This window comes from Agelaius tricolor, unplaced genomic scaffold, assembly GCF_023055355.1.
Source record: "Agelaius tricolor isolate 1412-34295 unplaced genomic scaffold, bAgeTri1.0.p SCAF_23, whole genome shotgun sequence".
NCBI classification, from domain to species: domain Eukaryota; kingdom Metazoa; phylum Chordata; class Aves; order Passeriformes; family Icteridae; genus Agelaius; species Agelaius tricolor.
Window position 1 is genome coordinate 5,873,878 of NW_027269283.1, and position 16,951 is coordinate 5,890,828.

The 16,951-nt window shown below is 63.5% G+C and overlaps 6 protein-coding genes across 6 annotated transcripts; 3 read left to right on the plus strand and 3 right to left on the minus strand.

Annotated features, from left to right (window-relative positions):
- The first annotated feature begins 10 nt into the window (after nucleotides 1–10).
- ACOT8 (acyl-CoA thioesterase 8) lies at nucleotides 11–2,438 on the plus strand. Its single transcript, XM_071446682.1, has 6 exons — nucleotides 11–388; nucleotides 471–607; nucleotides 847–1,072; nucleotides 1,324–1,481; nucleotides 1,777–1,968; nucleotides 2,065–2,438. Exons 1-6 carry the CDS (start codon nucleotides 168–170, stop codon nucleotides 2,181–2,183), a joined length of 1,053 nt encoding a protein of 350 aa, XP_071302783.1. The 5' UTR covers nucleotides 11–167; the 3' UTR covers nucleotides 2,184–2,438.
- A 352-nt stretch (nucleotides 2,439–2,790) lies between these two features.
- Nucleotides 2,791–4,985, minus strand: SNX21 (sorting nexin family member 21). Its single transcript, XM_071446681.1, has 3 exons — nucleotides 4,465–4,985; nucleotides 4,176–4,330; nucleotides 2,791–3,875 (listed from the first exon to the last, which is right to left on the minus strand). Exons 1-3 carry the CDS (start codon nucleotides 4,739–4,741, stop codon nucleotides 3,204–3,206), a joined length of 1,104 nt encoding a protein of 367 aa, XP_071302782.1. The 5' UTR covers nucleotides 4,742–4,985; the 3' UTR covers nucleotides 2,791–3,203.
- A 1,671-nt stretch (nucleotides 4,986–6,656) lies between these two features.
- TNNC2 (troponin C2, fast skeletal type) lies at nucleotides 6,657–8,334 on the plus strand. The gene is made up of 6 exons (XM_071446690.1): nucleotides 6,657–6,714; nucleotides 7,441–7,492; nucleotides 7,590–7,733; nucleotides 7,817–7,931; nucleotides 8,008–8,144; nucleotides 8,223–8,334. The coding sequence occupies exons 1-6, from the start codon at nucleotides 6,712–6,714 to the stop codon at nucleotides 8,252–8,254; spliced, it is 483 nt and encodes a 160-aa protein (XP_071302791.1). The 5' UTR covers nucleotides 6,657–6,711; the 3' UTR covers nucleotides 8,255–8,334.
- A 646-nt stretch (nucleotides 8,335–8,980) lies between these two features.
- On the plus strand, nucleotides 8,981–10,092 carry LOC139599412 (regulator of G-protein signaling 9-binding protein-like). The gene is made up of 2 exons (XM_071446688.1): nucleotides 8,981–9,266; nucleotides 9,355–10,092. The coding sequence occupies exons 1-2, from the start codon at nucleotides 9,074–9,076 to the stop codon at nucleotides 9,786–9,788; spliced, it is 627 nt and encodes a 208-aa protein (XP_071302789.1). The 5' UTR covers nucleotides 8,981–9,073; the 3' UTR covers nucleotides 9,789–10,092.
- UBE2C (ubiquitin conjugating enzyme E2 C) lies at nucleotides 10,072–12,085 on the minus strand. Its single transcript, XM_071446689.1, has 6 exons — nucleotides 11,293–12,085; nucleotides 11,188–11,215; nucleotides 10,960–11,046; nucleotides 10,592–10,796; nucleotides 10,399–10,458; nucleotides 10,072–10,263 (listed from the first exon to the last, which is right to left on the minus strand). The coding sequence occupies exons 1-6, from the start codon at nucleotides 11,391–11,393 to the stop codon at nucleotides 10,205–10,207; spliced, it is 540 nt and encodes a 179-aa protein (XP_071302790.1). The 5' UTR covers nucleotides 11,394–12,085; the 3' UTR covers nucleotides 10,072–10,204.
- A 9-nt stretch (nucleotides 12,086–12,094) lies between these two features.
- Nucleotides 12,095–16,184, minus strand: DNTTIP1 (deoxynucleotidyltransferase terminal interacting protein 1). The gene is made up of 13 exons (XM_071446684.1): nucleotides 16,037–16,184; nucleotides 15,886–15,956; nucleotides 15,635–15,731; nucleotides 15,402–15,500; nucleotides 14,837–14,905; nucleotides 14,500–14,556; nucleotides 14,191–14,252; nucleotides 14,037–14,082; nucleotides 13,514–13,572; nucleotides 13,278–13,338; nucleotides 12,877–12,948; nucleotides 12,626–12,681; nucleotides 12,095–12,262 (listed from the first exon to the last, which is right to left on the minus strand). The coding sequence occupies exons 1-13, from the start codon at nucleotides 16,121–16,123 to the stop codon at nucleotides 12,124–12,126; spliced, it is 975 nt and encodes a 324-aa protein (XP_071302785.1). The 5' UTR covers nucleotides 16,124–16,184; the 3' UTR covers nucleotides 12,095–12,123.
- Between the last annotated feature and the right edge of the window lie 767 nt (nucleotides 16,185–16,951).

Below are 16,951 nucleotides of genomic sequence, written 5' to 3' on the forward strand. Positions count from 1 at the left end.
CAGCTGCCGAAGCCCACCCCGCCATCCCCGTTAAACCACCCGGGCACCGCCCGCACCCTGATCTCGACCAATCAGCGCCAGCTTCTTCCGATTGACAGGAAGCGAGCCAACCAGCCCAGAGCATCCTGACAAGACAAGGGTGACTGACAGCTCTACCGCCTAATCACATGGCGGCCTTCGCCCCGCGGATGGGCGGTGCTTCCTGGTCCGCCGTGCTGGTCGGGTCGCGGTGTCGGTCCCGGTTCGCAGAGGTGATGGGGGCCCCAGGCGACGCCGGCGGGGCTGGAGCAGGGCCGGGATCCGGGCCGCCGCCGCCTCCCGGGGACCTGCGCAGCGTCCTGATCACCAGCGTGCTGAACCTGGAGCGGCTGGAGGTCGACCTCTTCAGGTGCGGGTGGACGCCGGGGCAGCGGGACCGGGCCGCCGCCTCCTCCGCCGACACCCTCATCGCGGCCGTCTTCTCCCCGCAGGGGCCAGCACCACTGGGTGCCCGCCACGCAGCACCTCTTCGGCGGGCAGATCGTGGGGCAGGCGCTGGTGGCGGCGGCCCACGCCGTGAGCCGCGACGAGCAGGTGCACTCGCTGCACTGCTACTTCGTGCGGACAGGTGCGCCCGGGAAACCGGGGAACAGGCGGCGGGGTGCAGGGGTTCCGGAGGGGCCCGGCAGGGGTTGAGACGCTGGGGAAGTTCGCAGGAGTGAGGAGGCGCTGTCATCCCGGTGCCAGCAAACAAGGACGGTGTGAGTGGCACTGCCGGGCCCGGCCCCTGCGGGCGGGTTCCGCCGGTGCGCGGTGCGTCGTGGCCCAGCGGCAGAACGTCCCTTTCCCGTCCCTTTCCCGTCCCAGGGGACCCCAAGGTGCCGGTGCTGTACGAGGTGGAGCGGACCCGCACAGGGAAGAGTTTCTCTGTTCGCTCTGTAAAGGCCATCCAGCATGGAAAGCCCATCTTCATCTGCCAGGCCTCCTTCCAGCTCTCGCAGGGGAGCCCAGTGCAGCACCAGTACAGCATGCCGACCGTGCCACCCCCCGAGGAGCTGCTGACACAGGAGGAGCTCATCCAGAAGTTCCTGCAGTGAGTAGGGTGGAAGGGACACGCTGGGGATGCCCCCTTGCTGCCTGCGGCATAGGGAGGTGTGGGAAAGTATTGTCTGAGGAATTCTCAAATGTGCCTGTGAGGGGAACAGAGGAGCAGGACACAACAGGAGCTGTGCCCCTCTTGTCTTTCTGTGTGCCCCTGGGTCCCTGGCATGGAGCTGCTGCCAGTAGGATGTGTTCCAACCTGCCTGTCTGGTGTTAATCTCGCTTCTTTGTGCTGGGCTGCAGGAATCCTAACGTGGCTGAGGGATACAGGAAGCGTCTCACCAAGATCCAAGCTCAAGATGTGCCAATTGACATTAAACCCGTGAACCCCCCAGATATATTCAGCTCAGAGCCACAGGAGCCGAAGCAGCTCTTCTGGGTGCGAGCACGAGGCTACATAGGTGGGTCCTGCTGGGTCCAGGTGCCCCCCAAGCTAAGGGGGAGCACTGTTTCAACAGAGTGGGCTGGGAGGGCTGTGATTAGGGGGCTGCCTGTGCCCCAGCCTGGGCACTTCAAGGCTGTAATATAGGTGTGAGTGCAGAGGTGATGCCGTGAGCCATGCCGGGGCATGGCATGGCAAAGGGAATAAGTCTGGAAGAATCCCAGCTGTGCTTGGCAGCTGGCTCCAGGGGAGTGGAGCACCCCAGGCATGTCCCATGGGCCCCCATGGGATGGGCAGCACTGGTTGCTCTGCAGGGGAGACTGACATGAAGGTGCACTGCTGTGTGGCTGCCTACATCTCTGACTATGCCTTCCTGGGCACGGCCCTGCTCCCGCACCGGCAGTACCGCGTCAAGTTCATGGTGTCCCTTGACCATTCCATGTGGTTCCACGCGCCCTTCCGAGCTGACCACTGGATGCTGTACGAGTGTGAGAGCCCTTGGGCTGGTAAGTCCTTCATGGGTTTTTGAGACCTTGATGGGCAAGGCCAGCCCTGCCTGTCCTGGGGGCAGTGGGCTGCAGTCTGACAGTCTCTCTCTGCAGGTGGGTGCCGGGGCTTGGTGCAGGGACGGCTGTGGCGCAGGGATGGGGTCCTGGCTGTCACCTGTGCACAGGAAGGTGTCATCAGGGTGGAACAGACACCAACCCAGAGCAAGCTCTAGCTGAGGACACCCTACAGACAGGGGCTTCAAGCATGCCCAGGGAGGGGCCCTGAGATCAAGACAGGACCTGGACAGGAACAGGAAGGAGACCAGGTGGGACCAAGCACTGCAGGAAGTCCTGGTGCCAGAGGTGTCTGCAACAGACTGTGACCAACAGAGCATCACTGCAACCAGCTGCTAGCTGCACAGCATGTAAGCACATGCTGCCATCAGCTATCCTTCACCCACCTTAAAATAAAGCCATTGGGTGAAGAACTGGACTCTGTCCCTGGAGTTTGTCCCCTTGGACCCGTGACTAGGCTTGCACGAGGGCGGGCAGTGCCAGGAGCACAGTGGATCAGCTCTGCCCCCATGCCAGGCGGGGTCACAGGAGGGGAAGGTGCTACTTTGGCACACGTTGTTTCCTCTTCTCACTTCTGCACTGCTTGTACTGCTTTGGCTCCTCAGTAGCTGCTTCTGCTTGTCCTTGGGCTCCTCCCTAGGACTGGGCTTGGGCCCAGCTGGGAGAAGGGGATGAGGCAGCTCCCACCTCTATGTGGAGGCTTGAGGCCTCCCACTGATGATGCCCTGGGGTAGTAAGGCTAAACAGACACAGCAGGCGCCTTGCTCTTCTTCCTGCCAAGACTTTATTAAATAAAGTCCTTTCTATTGTGTAAGTTTTATGGGAAGTTCCCGGCAAGAGCCCTGGACCCTGCCAGAAGCTTTCCTGTTCCCTTGCAAGGTGCCAGTATGTCCCAGCTAGAGTCTCAGCTACTCCAGGATCCCCTGCAGAGGGGGAGCAGCTTCTGGCAGCACCAGTGTGGGTGGTGGACCCCCATGAGTCCCCAGCCCCGCCAAACTAACCACAGAGAAAGTGCATTCAGGAGGCAGCTCCAGGCATAGACTGTGCTGCCCACGGGACTGCAGTGCTGCTCCCCTGCCCCATTGCCACCCATGGCACTTCCCTCACTGTTCCCAGCTGCCACAGGCGTGTGAGCCCCCCACAGCCCTTGCCCTCCCGCCCATGTGAGTACAGGTGGCTCATTCCAGAGGCTCCTTGATCAGGCATTCCTTTAGGGAAGGCTGCTGCTGCAGGGGCAGCCCAGCTTCCCGCAGGTCTTGCAGCCGGGCCTCTGAGCGCCGCTTGTCCTTGCCCACCTTCCAGGCCAGGTGGACGTGGGCCTGCAGGAAGGGTCCCAGGAGCGGGTGGCTGCCCTGGGCCTCCAGCAGCTGCAGCGCCTGCTCGCAGCAGCCGTGGGCCTCACTGAGCTGGTCCAGCTCCTGGTGGCACACGGCCAGCCCAGCCAGTGTCAGCAGGAAGCGGCCAGAGCTGCAGACCCCCAGGCGGTCCTGCAGCCGGTAGGCGTTGGCCCAGGTGGCCAGGGCCTCGCGGTACATGCCCGTGCACGTCAGGCGCTGCGCGGCCTGCAGGTCCGGCAGGAAGAAGAACTCGAGGAACTCAGGAGAGCGGCGGATCTCATCGATGGAGTGCAGGTGGGACAGGAACTGTTCGAAGGCTCGGCTCCGCTTGGCAATGGTCTCAGCGGTGAAGTTCCGGCGTAGTCTCTTCCTGGGGAAGGCAACGCTGGCCATGTCGCAGCTGAAGCGGCAGCGCAGGCGGCGGTTCAGCTGCTCAAAGTCCGAGTAGCGCCGGGCGATGGTGGCAGGGGCTTTGTCAAACTGGCCAGAGCGGATCAGGTAGATGGTGTAGAGCTGCGGGGGAGGCAGGTGTCAGGCAGTGCTGTGGGCACGCTGCTCCCGGCACAAGCACAGCGGGGTGTGCGGCCTCAAAGGGGCTGGGGGAGTTTGCCCAAACAGAAGGGAGTGGATTGGGCTGCTGCAGCTGCAGTACCCATCAGCGATAGTTACCTGAGGCTCATCTGAGCCGCCGGCACCATCCGAGCAGCACGGGGAAAGAGAAACAAATAAGCGCCAGCCCCGTGGGATCCCTGCCTTAGGGAGAGCAGGACTCGTACCCAACCGTGCCCGCCCAGCCGCGCCGGGCTCACTCACCACGTACTTGGAAGAGCGCTCGCTGACCACGCTAGCGCTGGTGACCTCGAAGAGCAGCCGCTGCGGTGCCAAGCTGCCCCGCGACCTCCGCCACAGCTCCTGCAGCTGCCGGGTCAGCAGGCTGCCGCCGGGACGCTCTGCCGCAGAGACCCACTCTGTGCCGGGAGAGGGGTGTCAGTGCCCTCCGTGGGGACAGGGCTCTGACATCTGTCGGGCTGCCGGACGCCACCATCGCATGAGTGTCCCTGGAGTCACCCCAGTCCCCCCAGCTCGCCGCCCCAGCACCTGCCTCCGTCCTCCGTGCCCGCTGCCGCCCCCGGCGCCTGCGGCGGCTCCTCCAGCTCCTCGCTAGCTCCGTCCCCCTCCTCCTCCTCCTCCTCCTCCTCGTCCTCGTGGCTGGTGAAGCTCAGGGTGCCGCTGAGGCGCGTCGACAGCCCCTCGGTGTCGTCCTCCAGCTCCGAGCTCTCCGGGCAGTCCTCGGCCTCGCCGCCGCCGCCCGCCGGCTCCTCGCGGCCGGCCTCGCCCGCCAGCGCGTGCCGCAGCCGGTGCAGGATGCGGGCGGCCATCGCTGCCGGGGGGTCCGGGCCGGCACCGCGACACGGCGGGGCCGGGGGCTGCCCACCGCGGCACGGCCCCCCGCGGGGACAGCCCGGCCCCGGGACACCCTCCCGGTGCTGCCCCCGCCCCGCTCCGTTCGCGCTACCCCGGGCCGGGCCGGGCCGAGCCGAGCCGGGTGGTGCCGAGCGATGGCCGCTCCGCCACGGCTCGTCCCGGGATCCTCCCTGCGCGGCTCCGCCTCCGCCGGGAACCCGGATCGGGGCGGCGGAGCCGGCACCGCCCGGCACGGCCGGGATCGGGAGCAGCGCTTGCGGCGCCGTCCGGCGCCATCGGGGTCGGCTCTCCCGGCACTGCCCGGTACGGCTGAGATCGTGATCGGTCCGTGCAGCACCGCCCGGGACTCTCGGATCAGGGTCAGGGCTCAGCCTGGCTGTGCCCGCAGCCCCTGCCTAGGAATCGACCCCGCCCGTCCTGGTCTCGGCTCCTCTGTCCCCTGTCCGGGATGTCGTGGTCAGGCCGAGCCCCGGATCCCTGCCCTGGGGCCACAGGAGCCACACACTCCGATGCTCGGCGCTCTGCTGTCCCACGGTCTTGATACCCCAATACCCTGGCACCGCTGTGCCGTGACAGCCAGATTCCCCAACATCCCTGTATCCTGCTACCCCAGACTCAGGCTCCTGATCCCACTGGGATGTGCCCCGGGCCACCTTGGCACCCTGCCACCCTGGCCTCAGTCGGCCTCACCACGCGCCCCATGGCCAGGCTGCACCTCCGGCACTCGCCCAGCCTTTTTTAGTGTCTGTCTGCTCACTCCTCACTGCTTCCTTGGGAATGTCTATAAATATCGAGGAACAAGCCCAGCTGCTGCTATCGCTCTGTCCATCGCTTGCTCACTGTGCCCTGTTCCAGCACCCTGCACCCTACCTGGGCTCAGATGGGACCCCTGAGCTTCCCTGGGCAGGGTGGGATGCACTAGGGGCTGGACTTGTACCCAGTTCCCACCTGGTGAATGAGGGTCCAAGCAAAAGCAGCAGCCAGAAAACCCCTGGGCATCCCTGGCACTGGGACCTTATGGGACAGAGATTTGTCACCCTGTCCCCACTGCAGCCCTGAGGCTCTGAGCACCACAGGGCATGGGCCACTAGGCCAGTGTGTCCCCAGAGCCACGGGCCCCAGCCGGTCCTGGCAGCAGTGGCTGGCACAGGCCATGAGGAGTGAGCCTTCGAGGAGGCACCGGGCATAATTCCCACTCCTCAGAAGCACGAAAAAATGGAGCCATTTCCGGAACAGGTGCCAACAGCACTGGGGACCCCAAACCATGGGGCTCATGCTCCAAATCTCTCCAGGGACTTCACGCCCCAGGCCCCACAGGGCACTCCTTCCTTATCTGGGGTGGGGGGCTGCAGCACTGCTCTGCCTTGGCCTCCTGCAGCAGAAAATGGGGGTTCGGGGGGGGACACTGTGTTGTGGAAAACCAGCTTGGTATTCAGAGCTTGTAAGCCAGGAAGGGCTGCATTTTCAGGGGCCAGTGGGTGATAGTCCATGCCCCTTGAACAGGGAGGACCCTGTCCCCCTTACCCGGGTGATGCTGACGGCTCCAGGGCTATTTTTAACCCCCTCATTGCTGAATTGCCTTGGATGGGGGTGTTGGGGGTGGGCAGAGCTGCGCTCCTGCCACAGTTTTGATCTCCCTCCTGGAGGGCTTGAATTTCCATCCCAGCCTCATCCCCATGTTAATCCCAGCCCTTGACCAATAAAGCTTTGGCTAAATTAGGTAAAGGCGCCAGTTGCGAGTGAGAGGGGCTGGGTGCTGCCAGAGCGCTGATAGGCTGAGGGGGCCAGGGGGCAGTAGCTGGAGGCACATCCCACAGAGGAGACACTACAAATTGGGGTGCCAGGGGCACCACGAAGCTTCTGGGAGTTCCTGCTGCAGGAGCTGGTGATTCTCTGGGGGTGGGAAGCTCCATAAATTCCCAAGATGGTGAGTGTTCCTGTGTGCTGTGTGCCATGTGCCAGGAGGAGACCTGACTGGGCAGGAGGCACCGGGGGGGCTGAGCTGTGCCTCTGCAGCAGAGGGCAGCAGGGATATGGTCCCCAGTGCTGGGCTGACCATGGTGGTGAGGGCAGGGAGGTGTTGGGGTGGTGCAGGGTCCCCGCAGGACAGATCTGAGGGTGAATGTGCGGCTGCTGAGGGGGTGCAGGTGCCTGGGGACACCATCTCAGCCCTGTTGGGAGCTCAGGGCTGCACAGAGGCAGGGGCAGCAGGGGGTGGCTGAAAGCCGAGTGCTGGGTCATGCGACACGGCCTTGCTGCTGGCTCCATGGCCGGCCTGCGCCTCCAGGAGAAACTCGATCGGGGCTGACAGGTGCCACGGCTATAGCTCCAACGATCCCTACAAGGGGAGCTGAGGAGTTCCCAAAAATAGCACTGCATGCCCAGGATGCCAAGGCTGTATACAGGGACCATGACCCCCACACAATGGAGCCCCCCAGATAATGGGGGACTCAGGCAGGCAGCTCCCTGCAGCCCTCCATGGATGGCCTGGAAGGCATTGGAACTGTAGAGATTGCTGCTGTCTGTGGCTTATGCCAGCACAGAATCGTCCTGCAGCAGGGCAGAGGCTCTTCCCACAGCCAAGCACTGTTGGGCCATGCTGTGTAAGGAGTCTCTGGCCTGATATGGGTGACCCCTCTCCCTTGCCTTGCAGACGGACCAGCAGGCAGAAGCCCGTGCCTTCCTCAGCGAGGAGATGATTGCGGGTGAGTGTGGGGACAGCAGGGACAGGGGCCAGATGTGGCCATGGTGCAGGGCCTGGCTCTGCCTCACTGCTCAGAGACCTGACCTGTCTCTCCACAGAGTTCAAAGCCGCCTTCGACATGTTTGATGCTGATGGTGGTGGAGACATCAGCACCAAGGAGCTGGGGACGGTGATGAGAATGCTGGGCCAGAACCCCACCAAAGAGGAGTTGGATGCCATCATTGAGGAGGTGGACGAGGACGGTGAGCAGCCCTTGGTTGTTGGCAGGGGTGGGTGCTGGACCCTGGGCAGGCAGCCTGACCCATGCTTGGCTTCCTCCCCACAGGCAGCGGCACCATCGACTTCGAGGAGTTCCTGGTCATGATGGTGCGCCAGATGAAAGAGGATGCCAAAGGCAAGTCTGAGGAGGAGCTGGCCAACTGCTTCCGCATCTTTGACCGGTGAGTGTGGGGGCGAAGTGGCCCATCCTGTCTGTGGGAGCAAGCAAGGTCCCATCCCTCCCTCACCCTCCTGCAGGAATGCGGATGGGTTCATTGACATTGAGGAGCTGGGTGAGATCCTGAGGGCCACTGGGGAGCCTGTCACTGATGAGGACATAGAGGACATGATGAAGGACTCAGACAAGAACAACGATGGCCGCATCGACTTTGATGGTGAGCAATGGCCCCAGACAAGCACCCATGTTGTGCACCCAGGCAAGGCCGTGGGCTGAGGCTGCTGCTCTCTTGCAGAGTTCCTGAAGATGATGGAGGGTGTGCAGTAAAGGACCAGACATTCCTCAGGCCAGCTGCTGCAACCAGCCCTGCTCCCCTGCTGTCCAGGGAGCAGCAGCTCCACAGCATCTGGCCCTCAGCACTGGATGGGACCTCGCTCTGTGCCAGGGTCCTGGTCTCACCTCACCACCGGCGGCTGAGCTTTTCCTCCCATCTGTCACCTGTGGCTTTGATTCGAGCCTCAATTAAAGAGGAAAGGCTTGAGCTGCTGGTGCAGGATTTCACTGGGGGGTGCATGGGGAGGGGGGCTGTGGCAGTGTGTCCCTGCTCTGCTCCCCAGGGAGGGAACATGGGCGGGCTCACACCACAGGGCAGTGCTGCAGGGGCAGCCCAGAGTTGTGGTTCCCACGGCCTCTTGGGCAGGCGCCAGTGCTGAGCTCAGAGTTTCCGTGCAGAGCAGCTCGTTCACACGCCAGAGGCTGAGGGAGCCTGGCCCCGAGGGTCCTGCTCCAGGGCAGGGCTGTGGGACCACAGGGGTTCTAGAGAGCCACCACTGCCTGCCCTATATCTCCCACCCAGAATACCTGGCTGTAAGCTGGAAGGGCAGGAGCCCCTTCCCTACAGGGGAAAGGTGACACTTGCCGCTGTGTCTCTGCTGGAAATCACAGCTCCCTGGGGATCAGCAGGGGTGGAGCACAGCAGGGGGATGAGGCGGGGCGCAGTCCCCAGCCAGGGTGGGTGGGACCACCGAACCAAAACACAGCTCAGAGCTGGTCACCGCACAGCGCTGTGGCACAGAGCAGCCGAGCCCCCGGAGAGCCAGCAGCCACCGTGGCCATCCTGCCCCTGCCCCGTTGTCACGGGCTGTAATGGCACCAGGCAGAAGGGATGCGTGCCGTGGGCGGGGGGCAGTGGGAACGTGTGCCACAGCCCAGGCTGCCCTCTGCAAGGCCACGGCCGGACACCGGCAGCTGGTGCTGCAGCTCGGGGGGAGCGGTGACGGCCCCCGACTGCGAGAGGAGCGACGCAGGAGGAGCGCAGAGGCCTGTGAGCTCAGCATGGGTAAGGAGGGCACTGCTGTACCGGGCAGCAGCCACAGGGAGCCTCTGCAGCCTCGCTGCTTGGCCCCAGCTCACACGCCATCCCACAGGGCTGCGGTGGACGCTGCTGGCGGGGCTGCGGCAGGGCCCGGCCAGCCCTCGGGAGCGGCAGGAGCTGGAGCGGCTCTGGGTGCTCTTCCTCTCCGCCCTGGAGCTCTTCCTGCAGGACCTGTACAGAGCCCAGCACCTCTGCCAGCTCTTCTCTGTGCAAGGGGGTGGTGTTGCCCCGCTGCGCACTGGGCTGGGGGGCTGGGGGCTGCCCAGCCGGAGAGGAGGGGGTCCCACGCAGCCCCCCACCACCCGGAGCTTGGAGGAGGAGATCGAGCAGGTGAGGGCCACACTGGCAGAGATGGAGAGTGGAGCCAACATTCCACCATGGACAGTGGAAGCCAGAGAGACCACACAGCCGGCAGAGACAAGCGGCGCCACAGAGAGAGCGGCCTGGGGAGGCGCCTGCGCTGGGCACTGCTGTGGGGTGCTGTGAGCTAGGGGGGCAGGAGATAGCAGCAGAGGTGGCACCCCTGGCACAGAGCAGGGGACAGAGGTACCCCTACAATCCTCAACCCTGCCTTTGGAGGTGATGGTGGGGGCTGCTCCCACCCTGTAGACAAAATGGGATCACTCCAGGCACCCAAAGATTGATAAACTCCTGTTACCCCACAGGGGTCAGTATCCCTTCCACCCTTCCTGCCCACACTTGCAGAGGGGCCTCTGGGCACTCAGGGTATGCTAGAGCTGCCACAGAATCCCCTGCAGAAGTTATAAACCTGCATTTATTTATACATTAACCGTGGCTCGGACTGCGACATTAATTTAAAAACAGCCTATGATACAGAAGGTGGGGGACGGCCGGGAGGGAGGGAGGGAGGTAGGGGGTGTGCTGAGGGGCCATGCTGATGGTCAGGTCTCCTGGCTCTTGGTCTGCTTGTTGTACGTCTCCCGCACATACTTCTTGTAGGCTGAGGAGAGAGGGGGAACGTGACACCACCTGAGGCAGTGGCCAGGGCAGCTGTGGGGCCAGACAGGCACTAGGGGCTGTGCTGCTGCCCATCCCACTGGGGAAGGGGCAGGAGGGTTCTGCTTTAGGCACTCACCAACTTGGTTCTTCCAGAGCTCGGCTGCATGTGTGTTCAGAGGGCTCTCGATGTTTGGCTCTGGAAACAGCGGCTGGGTCAGCTGGTGGGAGGTGACCTGGACACCCCTGAGCCCTGATCTGGGCTGGACAGCCCCACCACCATCACCATCCCTTCCCCCAGCACTCCACAGCAGCTTGTCCACGAGACCCACCTGCCAGCAGGCTCTGTATGGAGAGCAGGATGGTGCGGACATCATACAGCGCTGACCACTTCTCCTTGAGGATGTCGAGGCAGATGTTGCCCTGGGTGTCGACGTTGGGGTGGTAGCAGGGGGTCAGGAACCGCACGGTGGGTGCTGTGTAGGGGTACCCGCTGGGGAACTCCAGCGACAGCTTGTACCGCAGCTCCTCGTAGGCCTTGGGGGTGGGACAGGAGTCAGGGGGGCTGTAGCCCCAGAGGTGTGGGGAAGCCGCGGGGAAAAAGAGGAACAGGGGCAGTGGAGGGCTGGGACCACCCTCAGCTGAAGGGAAGAGGGTGGGGCAGGGTCAGGCACTCCCAGCGCGGGATCTCGCCTCTCACCGTCCCGGCGGCGCCGTCAATGGTCCCGATCCACTTGAAGAGGTTGTCGGACTCGGGGAAGGCAGAGATGCCTTTGTCACCGGACATCTGCGGGGGCAGCGCGTTAGGGCGGCCCCGGACATCCCCCCACCCCATCCCGGTTCAGCCCCAGGTTCCTTTGGGGACCCCCAACCCCCGCCTTGGTCCCAGGATCCCCAAACCACGACTCGGCCCCGGGGCCCCACTCACCATCAACGCCATCAGTTCTTGCTGCAGCCTGCGGGGAAAGCGCACGTTACCGGCCGGCTCACCGGGGCAGCCCCCGCCCTCAGCCCCACTCCCGGCCGCGCTCACCTCTTGCCCACCGCGCCGCGGGCCGCCGTGGCCCCGGTCTCAGCCGCTTTGCGGGCGGCTGCGCTGGACACGGCGGCGGGGTCGGCGTTCTGTGAGGCCATAGCGCTCCCGGGGCACGGACCAGCACACCGGCACCAGCCGCCGCTGCCGGCGGGTCACGGGCTAGACGCGGCTCCCGCTCCCTGGCGGCGCCGCACCGGCCTCCGCTGGCTCCTTCCCTCCCTCCCGCAGTCCCGCTCGGGGCAGGACTCGGGCCCTCTGCGGCTCTGTCGGTGCCGAGCGGCGCTCAGGGCTCCCCTAGCGGGGCTGCCCCGTGCCGAACGACGGTGCTTGGGGCTCTCCCGTGCGGCGGCGGCGGCGGCCCGATCCCAACCCCCGTTCCAGACGCTCTTCGATTCAGGAGCGGCTCGGTCCCGACCCCTTTGTCGGTGCAGGAGCGGCTGGGTCCCAACCCTTCTCCGGTGCAGAGGCGGCACGGTCGCAGCCCCGGTCCCGGACACTCCGGTACGCTCGTCCCGCGCGGCCCCGCCCGCTCCCGCGCCCCGTTTGAATATTTCCGCGTGCGGCCCCCCCACCAATCAGCGCGCAGCTCCGTTCGAGCCAACCAATCACCGCCCGCCGAGGATGCAGTTCCCACGGTAACGGCCAGCGGCTGCTGATTGACAGCCGGCCGGTGACGCACCGCGCTGTGATTGGCCGCTGCCCTGCGGGGGCGGGACCGCGCATCCCGCAGGCCCCTCCCCGGGAAGAGCCCGGTGCCCGGTGCCCGGTGCGCGGCGCGCGGCCTCAGGAAGCGGCGAGGTGGGAACGAAGCGGCTTTATTGGGGGGCATCAGGGTTCGGAGGGGTCCTCGGGGGGCGGCACCTCCCCCCCGCGGCGAAGCGTCTCCATGTGCTTTTGCATCTTCTCAGTCATCCAGGCTGGTGGGATGAAAGGCTTCAGCTCTTCCAGCCGCAGATCAACAGAGTCCCTGGGGAGGAAGGAGGGGGAGATGGAGGGACTCCAGCACCCACTGCTGACCCCAAACCCACCATGTCCCCTGGCACACATCAGTACCAAGCCCAGACCCACCAAACCCACCATGGATCTCAATCAGCACTGAGCCCAAACCTACCATGGACCCCCAACCAACACCAAGTCCACACCTTTGTCACCAACATGGCCCCCTGGGCACCAAACCCCAACCATAACCAAGCCCCCCAGCCATCACACAGAGAGTCCCTCCAGCACAGGATACTCCTGCAACGTAGCAGTGAGGGGGGACTTGGTTGCGCCCCGTGGGAAGCAGCCCCAGGCCCAGCAGCACTTTCAGAGTTTCTGCTTTGCCCCTCACCTGTAATCCTCACTGGCGGCCAAATCCCGAATGTCCTCTTCAATGAGGAGGTAGGCCTGTGGCACAAGGCAGGGAACACCTCAGGGTGCCTGCAAGGGGCAGCCAGGGCAGGGCCATTCCCCCAGCCACCGCTGTCCCCGTGGGAGCCAGCTGTGCCTCCTGGCCATGCCCCAGTGCTGTGGGCAGGGGACAGACCTTGGCAGCGCAGTGTCCCCACCCCTGTGGCAGGCCCTGCGCCTGGCTGTACTCACCATCTTGCCCCCAATGGCCCTCATGTGCTGCTGCTCTGTCAGCCAGTGCTTATCCTGCGGGTCGGCTGCGTACTGCAATAAAGCACCAAGGACCGAGCTGAGAACGAGTGACAGACCCTCCCCTGAAAGCTCCCTCCTGCAGGACACTGCCCCCACTCTGCTCTGCCCCCGCAGTCTGCTCTGCCCCCCACTCTGCCTGCCCTCCTCCAGCCTCAGCCCTGGCTCTGGCAATCTCCCTGCCTTGGCAGGCACACGACACCACTGGCAAGTGTTGTGTGCAGGCCAAACCTTGGGAACATGCTCTAAGACAACAAGCAAGGGCATGGGGGAGGAGGTAAGCAAGGGAGTTGAAGCACACACTCCTAATTCCCATGGGAAACCATCTGGCTGTGGCACCTGACCTTAAAGAGGTGGGGATGCTTGATGTAGAGTCGCCCTCTTGTTCCTCCCATCCCGAGAGCTCTGCAATGGGAACACGAGGGGTGTTAGGGTTGTGGGGAGGGCAGCTGCGGTGGCACAGGGACACCCTTCTCCTCCCCAAGGCCTTCCTACTGAGGCAGAGAAGCGAAGTGACGGGAGGAGTGTCACGGGCTCCTGCCTGGGGACACCACCCTCCATCGACAGGGCCGTTCCTTACTTGTTTGCTCGAGATCCCAGCACAAAGGTTGTGGTTTCAGTCAGTCGGGATGGATCCCACTACAGAGCAATTGGAAAAGGGGAACATTAGAAATGAAGTTGCTGCTGGCCATGCTCCACAAGCCTCGGCTCTCTGACAGGGAACCTTGGAGCTGCCTCCAGACTGGGAGGGAGGGAGCTGGCCAATGACCTCCAGCCTTCCGCAGGGGAGGGACGTTACATTCCATCTGGGCTGATCTAAGCAGTTTCCCTCGTGGGAAACACTTGTGGGATTCTCCTGGCTACTCCTGGTCTCCTCAGGGCTGCCCCAGCGGCACCACACCACAGGGATACAGGCTACAGTGCCTGGGGAGACCAGCAAAGGCCTCCGGGCACTTCGCTTCCTCTTCTTGCTCCAGCCCTGCCCAGGGCCCCGTGAGGGCACAGCACAGCCCCGCTGTCCTGTGCTCCTGCAGCTGCAGGGCTCTGCCAGCGGGAGCAAAGGGGAGGAGAGAGGGAGCCCAGCAGTGTTGGACAGCCAATACCTTTGGTCCATCCCTTTTCACAGGCTCAGAGACTTTGAGCTTCCACCTGAGGGGAAGGAAAACACAGTAAGAATGAGTCCTGTGCTCCCCACAGGCAGCCTCATTCCCCCTTGCCCTCCCCAAACAGGGGCTCTGGCTCAGGGTTTGTACTCACGCTGCCATGCCTGAGACTCCACGGTCATTTGACAGGCTCTGTCCTGGAGGCCGCCCCTTCCTCTGCATGGAAAAAACCCTTCTGTGACTCAGCTGTGCTGCCTGAGGGAACCCTCTCAGCAACCCTCCCTCTCCCAGGGAAGCTGCTTCTTTTGTCACAGGCATAAACACTGCCTGGCACCAGACTGAGCACCTCCAATGCCTCAAAAAAGCTGTCCGTGCACCTCCCTGCACTCACACTGTGGGAATGGCCAGGAATGAAGGCCAGGCTTCCCAAAAATAAAATCTCTTGTGGGGAAAACCATTGTACCTTTTTTGGAATGGGGCTCCCTCGGCGGCTCAGCTCCTCATCCATCTGTCGGGCACGCTGGAAGAGGAAGGGCAGTGGGATGAGCAGGGCTCTTCTCCCTGCCTGGCCAGGTGAACACTGACCCCAGCCCACCTCTGTGAGCAGCACTGAACTGCAGCAAGCAGCACCCACACCTGGGATTCTCCTTGCCCTGTATTCCCTTCGAGCCAAACATCCCCCACTATGCCTCTGCACTATTGCACCGGCAGCCAAGAAGAGCCAGAGAACAAAGTGATCCCAACTCTTCTCCCAGCTCTCACAGGTCATTTAAACCTCTGTGTACAGTTACAGCAATTACCTTTGGCACTGCCTGCTCATGGGGCAACCTGGGAACCACCTTTTTGCCATCGGAGAACAACAGCTTGGCCTGCAGGAAGACAAAGAAGGTGCCATGGATTCTGGGCTCAGAGAGGGCCCCATAATCAATCCCCACCTCTACATATCTGCCTAAAAGCCTTGCAACAGCTTTGCTTTCGGAGTGCTACCACACCATGCTTCCACAGACAGCCAGATGCAAAAGCACAATCTGGGCATGATAAATTCTGGAGAACTGGCAGATAAGCAAGATGTGAAAGGAAAATTCCTGCCCTGCCCTGCCAGGGCCCTCTGACAGGTACTGGGAGCCAGTTTCTGTGGGACTCCAGCAGTGTGCCATGTTCCTAAAGCAGCAGTGAGAAGAAGCAGCATGAGCTGCCCAGCTCTGACTGCTCCCTTCTTCCCAGTGAGAATGAATTCCAACACAGCAGTCACACAATGGCTGTGGGTGTCCCCTCACAGTGACAGCAAAGATATTAAGAGGGGCACATTCTAGCCAGGCTGCTTTGCTTGGCTGGGCACCCAAGAAACACCTCACCAGCACCCACCTGCTCCAGGCAGCTCCTACAGGTCTCCTGGATGAGCTGCTCTGGGTCCACCTCCTCGCCAACGTTATCACGCACATTGATTGCTGCTGTCTGGAAAAACTGGAGAGGAAAAGGCAGGAGAGGGTGACAGCCTGTGCAGTGCCAGCTCGGCTCACAGCCAGGCGCGATGGCCTCGGTGCCAGCTGAGCTGTCCCCAGCACATTCAGGCTGCTGCCCACCTGTCCAGTGCTCACCTTCATGTACTTGTTGAAGATGCCCTGGATCTCCTCGTTGATGCTGGGCTGCAGCACAGCGCGCAGCAGGTCCATGGACACGCTCGGGTCCGTGAAGCTGCGGGTGGAGGGCTCAGAGGGCGGCGCGGAACCCCCTGCCCGGCCCGGTCTAACCCGATCCCCCCTGCACCCGGTGCCCATCCCGGCCCCGCGGTTCCTCCCTTCCCCTGCATCCCCCCGTGCCCTGGCCGCCCATCCCGGCCCCGCCGTACCTGGTGGTCATCTGGGAGCGCCGCCCGCGCCGCTGCACCTGCCGGTGCTTGATCATGATGTTCCAGGGGCTCTGCGGGACACACAGCACCGGGTCAGCCGCGGCCCCGCCGCCCCCCAAACCGGCCCGGCGCGGCCCGGCCCCCTCCTCACCGTGCTGACCAGCTGCTCCTCGGCCTCGCCCGGGCCCTCCTCGCCCGGCGGCCCCGGCTGCTGCTCCGCATCGCGGGCGGCGCCCATGGCCGCGCTGCCGGCTGCGGGGCCGGGGACCGGATGCGCGGGGATCCCGCGCCTGCATCATCGGGCCCCGACGGATGTGACGCGAACCGGGGCGATGGGGCGGGCCGGGCCCGGGCGGGAGCGGGCAGGGCCGGGGGTACACCCGGTGTGTGCTCACGGAGCCCGGGCTCACAGCGTGCCCGCCCCGGCGTGCCGCCGGGGCGCTGGGCGCAGCCCCGGGTATCCCCGCCGCCCTTCGGGGCTGAGCAGTGCCGGAGGGCGAGGCAGAGCATCCCGACTCCTTAGACTCACCCTGTGCCCCCTAGAGCAGTGCCGGAGGGCGAGGCACGGCATCCTGAATCCCTTAAACTCAACTGTCCTACCCAGAGCAGTGCCGGAGGGCGAGGCACAGCATCCCGAGTCCTTAAACTCACCCTGTCCCCCCCAGAGCAGGGCGTGGAGCTGGACACATGCGGCCCCTGGCCCTGAGAGCCGAGTACCTGCAGCTGGAGTGCGAGCGCCAGTCTTTCATGATCTCTGCGTTTGCTCGTATCATTCTTCTTTCTGGAATCTCATTGCCTCTCTGAGCAGACACCCCAAAGCATTTCCTCATCTTGTCTAATGTATGCAGAATAGTCAAAACAACTTTTTTGTAGTTTTCCAGATAATCTCACCCCGTGCTGTGGTCAAAGAGAAGCTTTTCTGTTGAATCAGCTCAATAACAGTTTGCACTGATAAACCATTTATTATTTTTCTGGTACGTTCTTCCTCATTCTAAGATGATTCGGTGGGAGAAACCAAGCACAGGGGATTTGCCAGAGCTCAGAGTGGGTCTCACTGTGCAGAGCA

Excerpts from the sequence above, each read along its gene's own strand:
- ACOT8 (XM_071446682.1), top strand. The coding sequence starts at position 168 with ATGGCGGCCTTCGCCCCGCGGATGGGCGGTGCTTCCTGGTCCGCCGTG. Across the intron at positions 389-470 it reads CTGGAGGTCGACCTCTTCAG|GGGCCAGCACCACTGGGTGC; the intron begins GTGCGGGTGGAC and ends TTCTCCCCGCAG. Across the intron at positions 1,073-1,323 it reads CTCATCCAGAAGTTCCTGCA|GAATCCTAACGTGGCTGAGG; the intron begins GTGAGTAGGGTG and ends GCTGGGCTGCAG.
- SNX21 (XM_071446681.1), bottom strand. The coding sequence starts at position 4,741 with ATGGCCGCCCGCATCCTGCACCGGCTGCGGCACGCGCTGGCGGGCGAG. Across the intron at positions 4,331-4,464 it reads AGCGGGCACGGAGGACGGAG|AGTGGGTCTCTGCGGCAGAG; the intron begins GCAGGTGCTGGG and ends CTCCCGGCACAG. Across the intron at positions 3,876-4,175 it reads AGCGCTCTTCCAAGTACGTG|CTCTACACCATCTACCTGAT; the intron begins GTGAGTGAGCCC and ends CCTCCCCCGCAG.
- TNNC2 (XM_071446690.1), top strand. Across the intron at positions 7,734-7,816 it reads TGAGGAGGTGGACGAGGACG|GCAGCGGCACCATCGACTTC; the intron begins GTGAGCAGCCCT and ends TCCTCCCCACAG. Across the intron at positions 7,932-8,007 it reads TGCTTCCGCATCTTTGACCG|GAATGCGGATGGGTTCATTG; the intron begins GTGAGTGTGGGG and ends ACCCTCCTGCAG.
- LOC139599412 (XM_071446688.1), top strand. The coding sequence starts at position 9,074 with ATGGCACCAGGCAGAAGGGATGCGTGCCGTGGGCGGGGGGCAGTGGGA. Across the intron at positions 9,267-9,354 it reads GGCCTGTGAGCTCAGCATGG|GGCTGCGGTGGACGCTGCTG; the intron begins GTAAGGAGGGCA and ends GCCATCCCACAG.
- UBE2C (XM_071446689.1), bottom strand. The coding sequence starts at position 11,393 with ATGGCCTCACAGAACGCCGACCCCGCCGCCGTGTCCAGCGCAGCCGCC. Across the intron at positions 11,216-11,292 it reads CGCGGCGCGGTGGGCAAGAG|GCTGCAGCAAGAACTGATGG; the intron begins GTGAGCGCGGCC and ends CTTTCCCCGCAG. Across the intron at positions 10,459-10,591 it reads CATACAGAGCCTGCTGGCAG|AGCCAAACATCGAGAGCCCT; the intron begins GTGGGTCTCGTG and ends CGCTGTTTCCAG.
- DNTTIP1 (XM_071446684.1), bottom strand. The coding sequence starts at position 16,123 with ATGGGCGCCGCCCGCGATGCGGAGCAGCAGCCGGGGCCGCCGGGCGAG. Across the intron at positions 14,557-14,836 it reads ATGAGCAGGCAGTGCCAAAG|CGTGCCCGACAGATGGATGA; the intron begins GTAATTGCTGTA and ends TTCCTCTTCCAG. Across the intron at positions 13,573-14,036 it reads TGAAAAGGGATGGACCAAAG|TGGGATCCATCCCGACTGAC; the intron begins GTATTGGCTGTC and ends ATTGCTCTGTAG.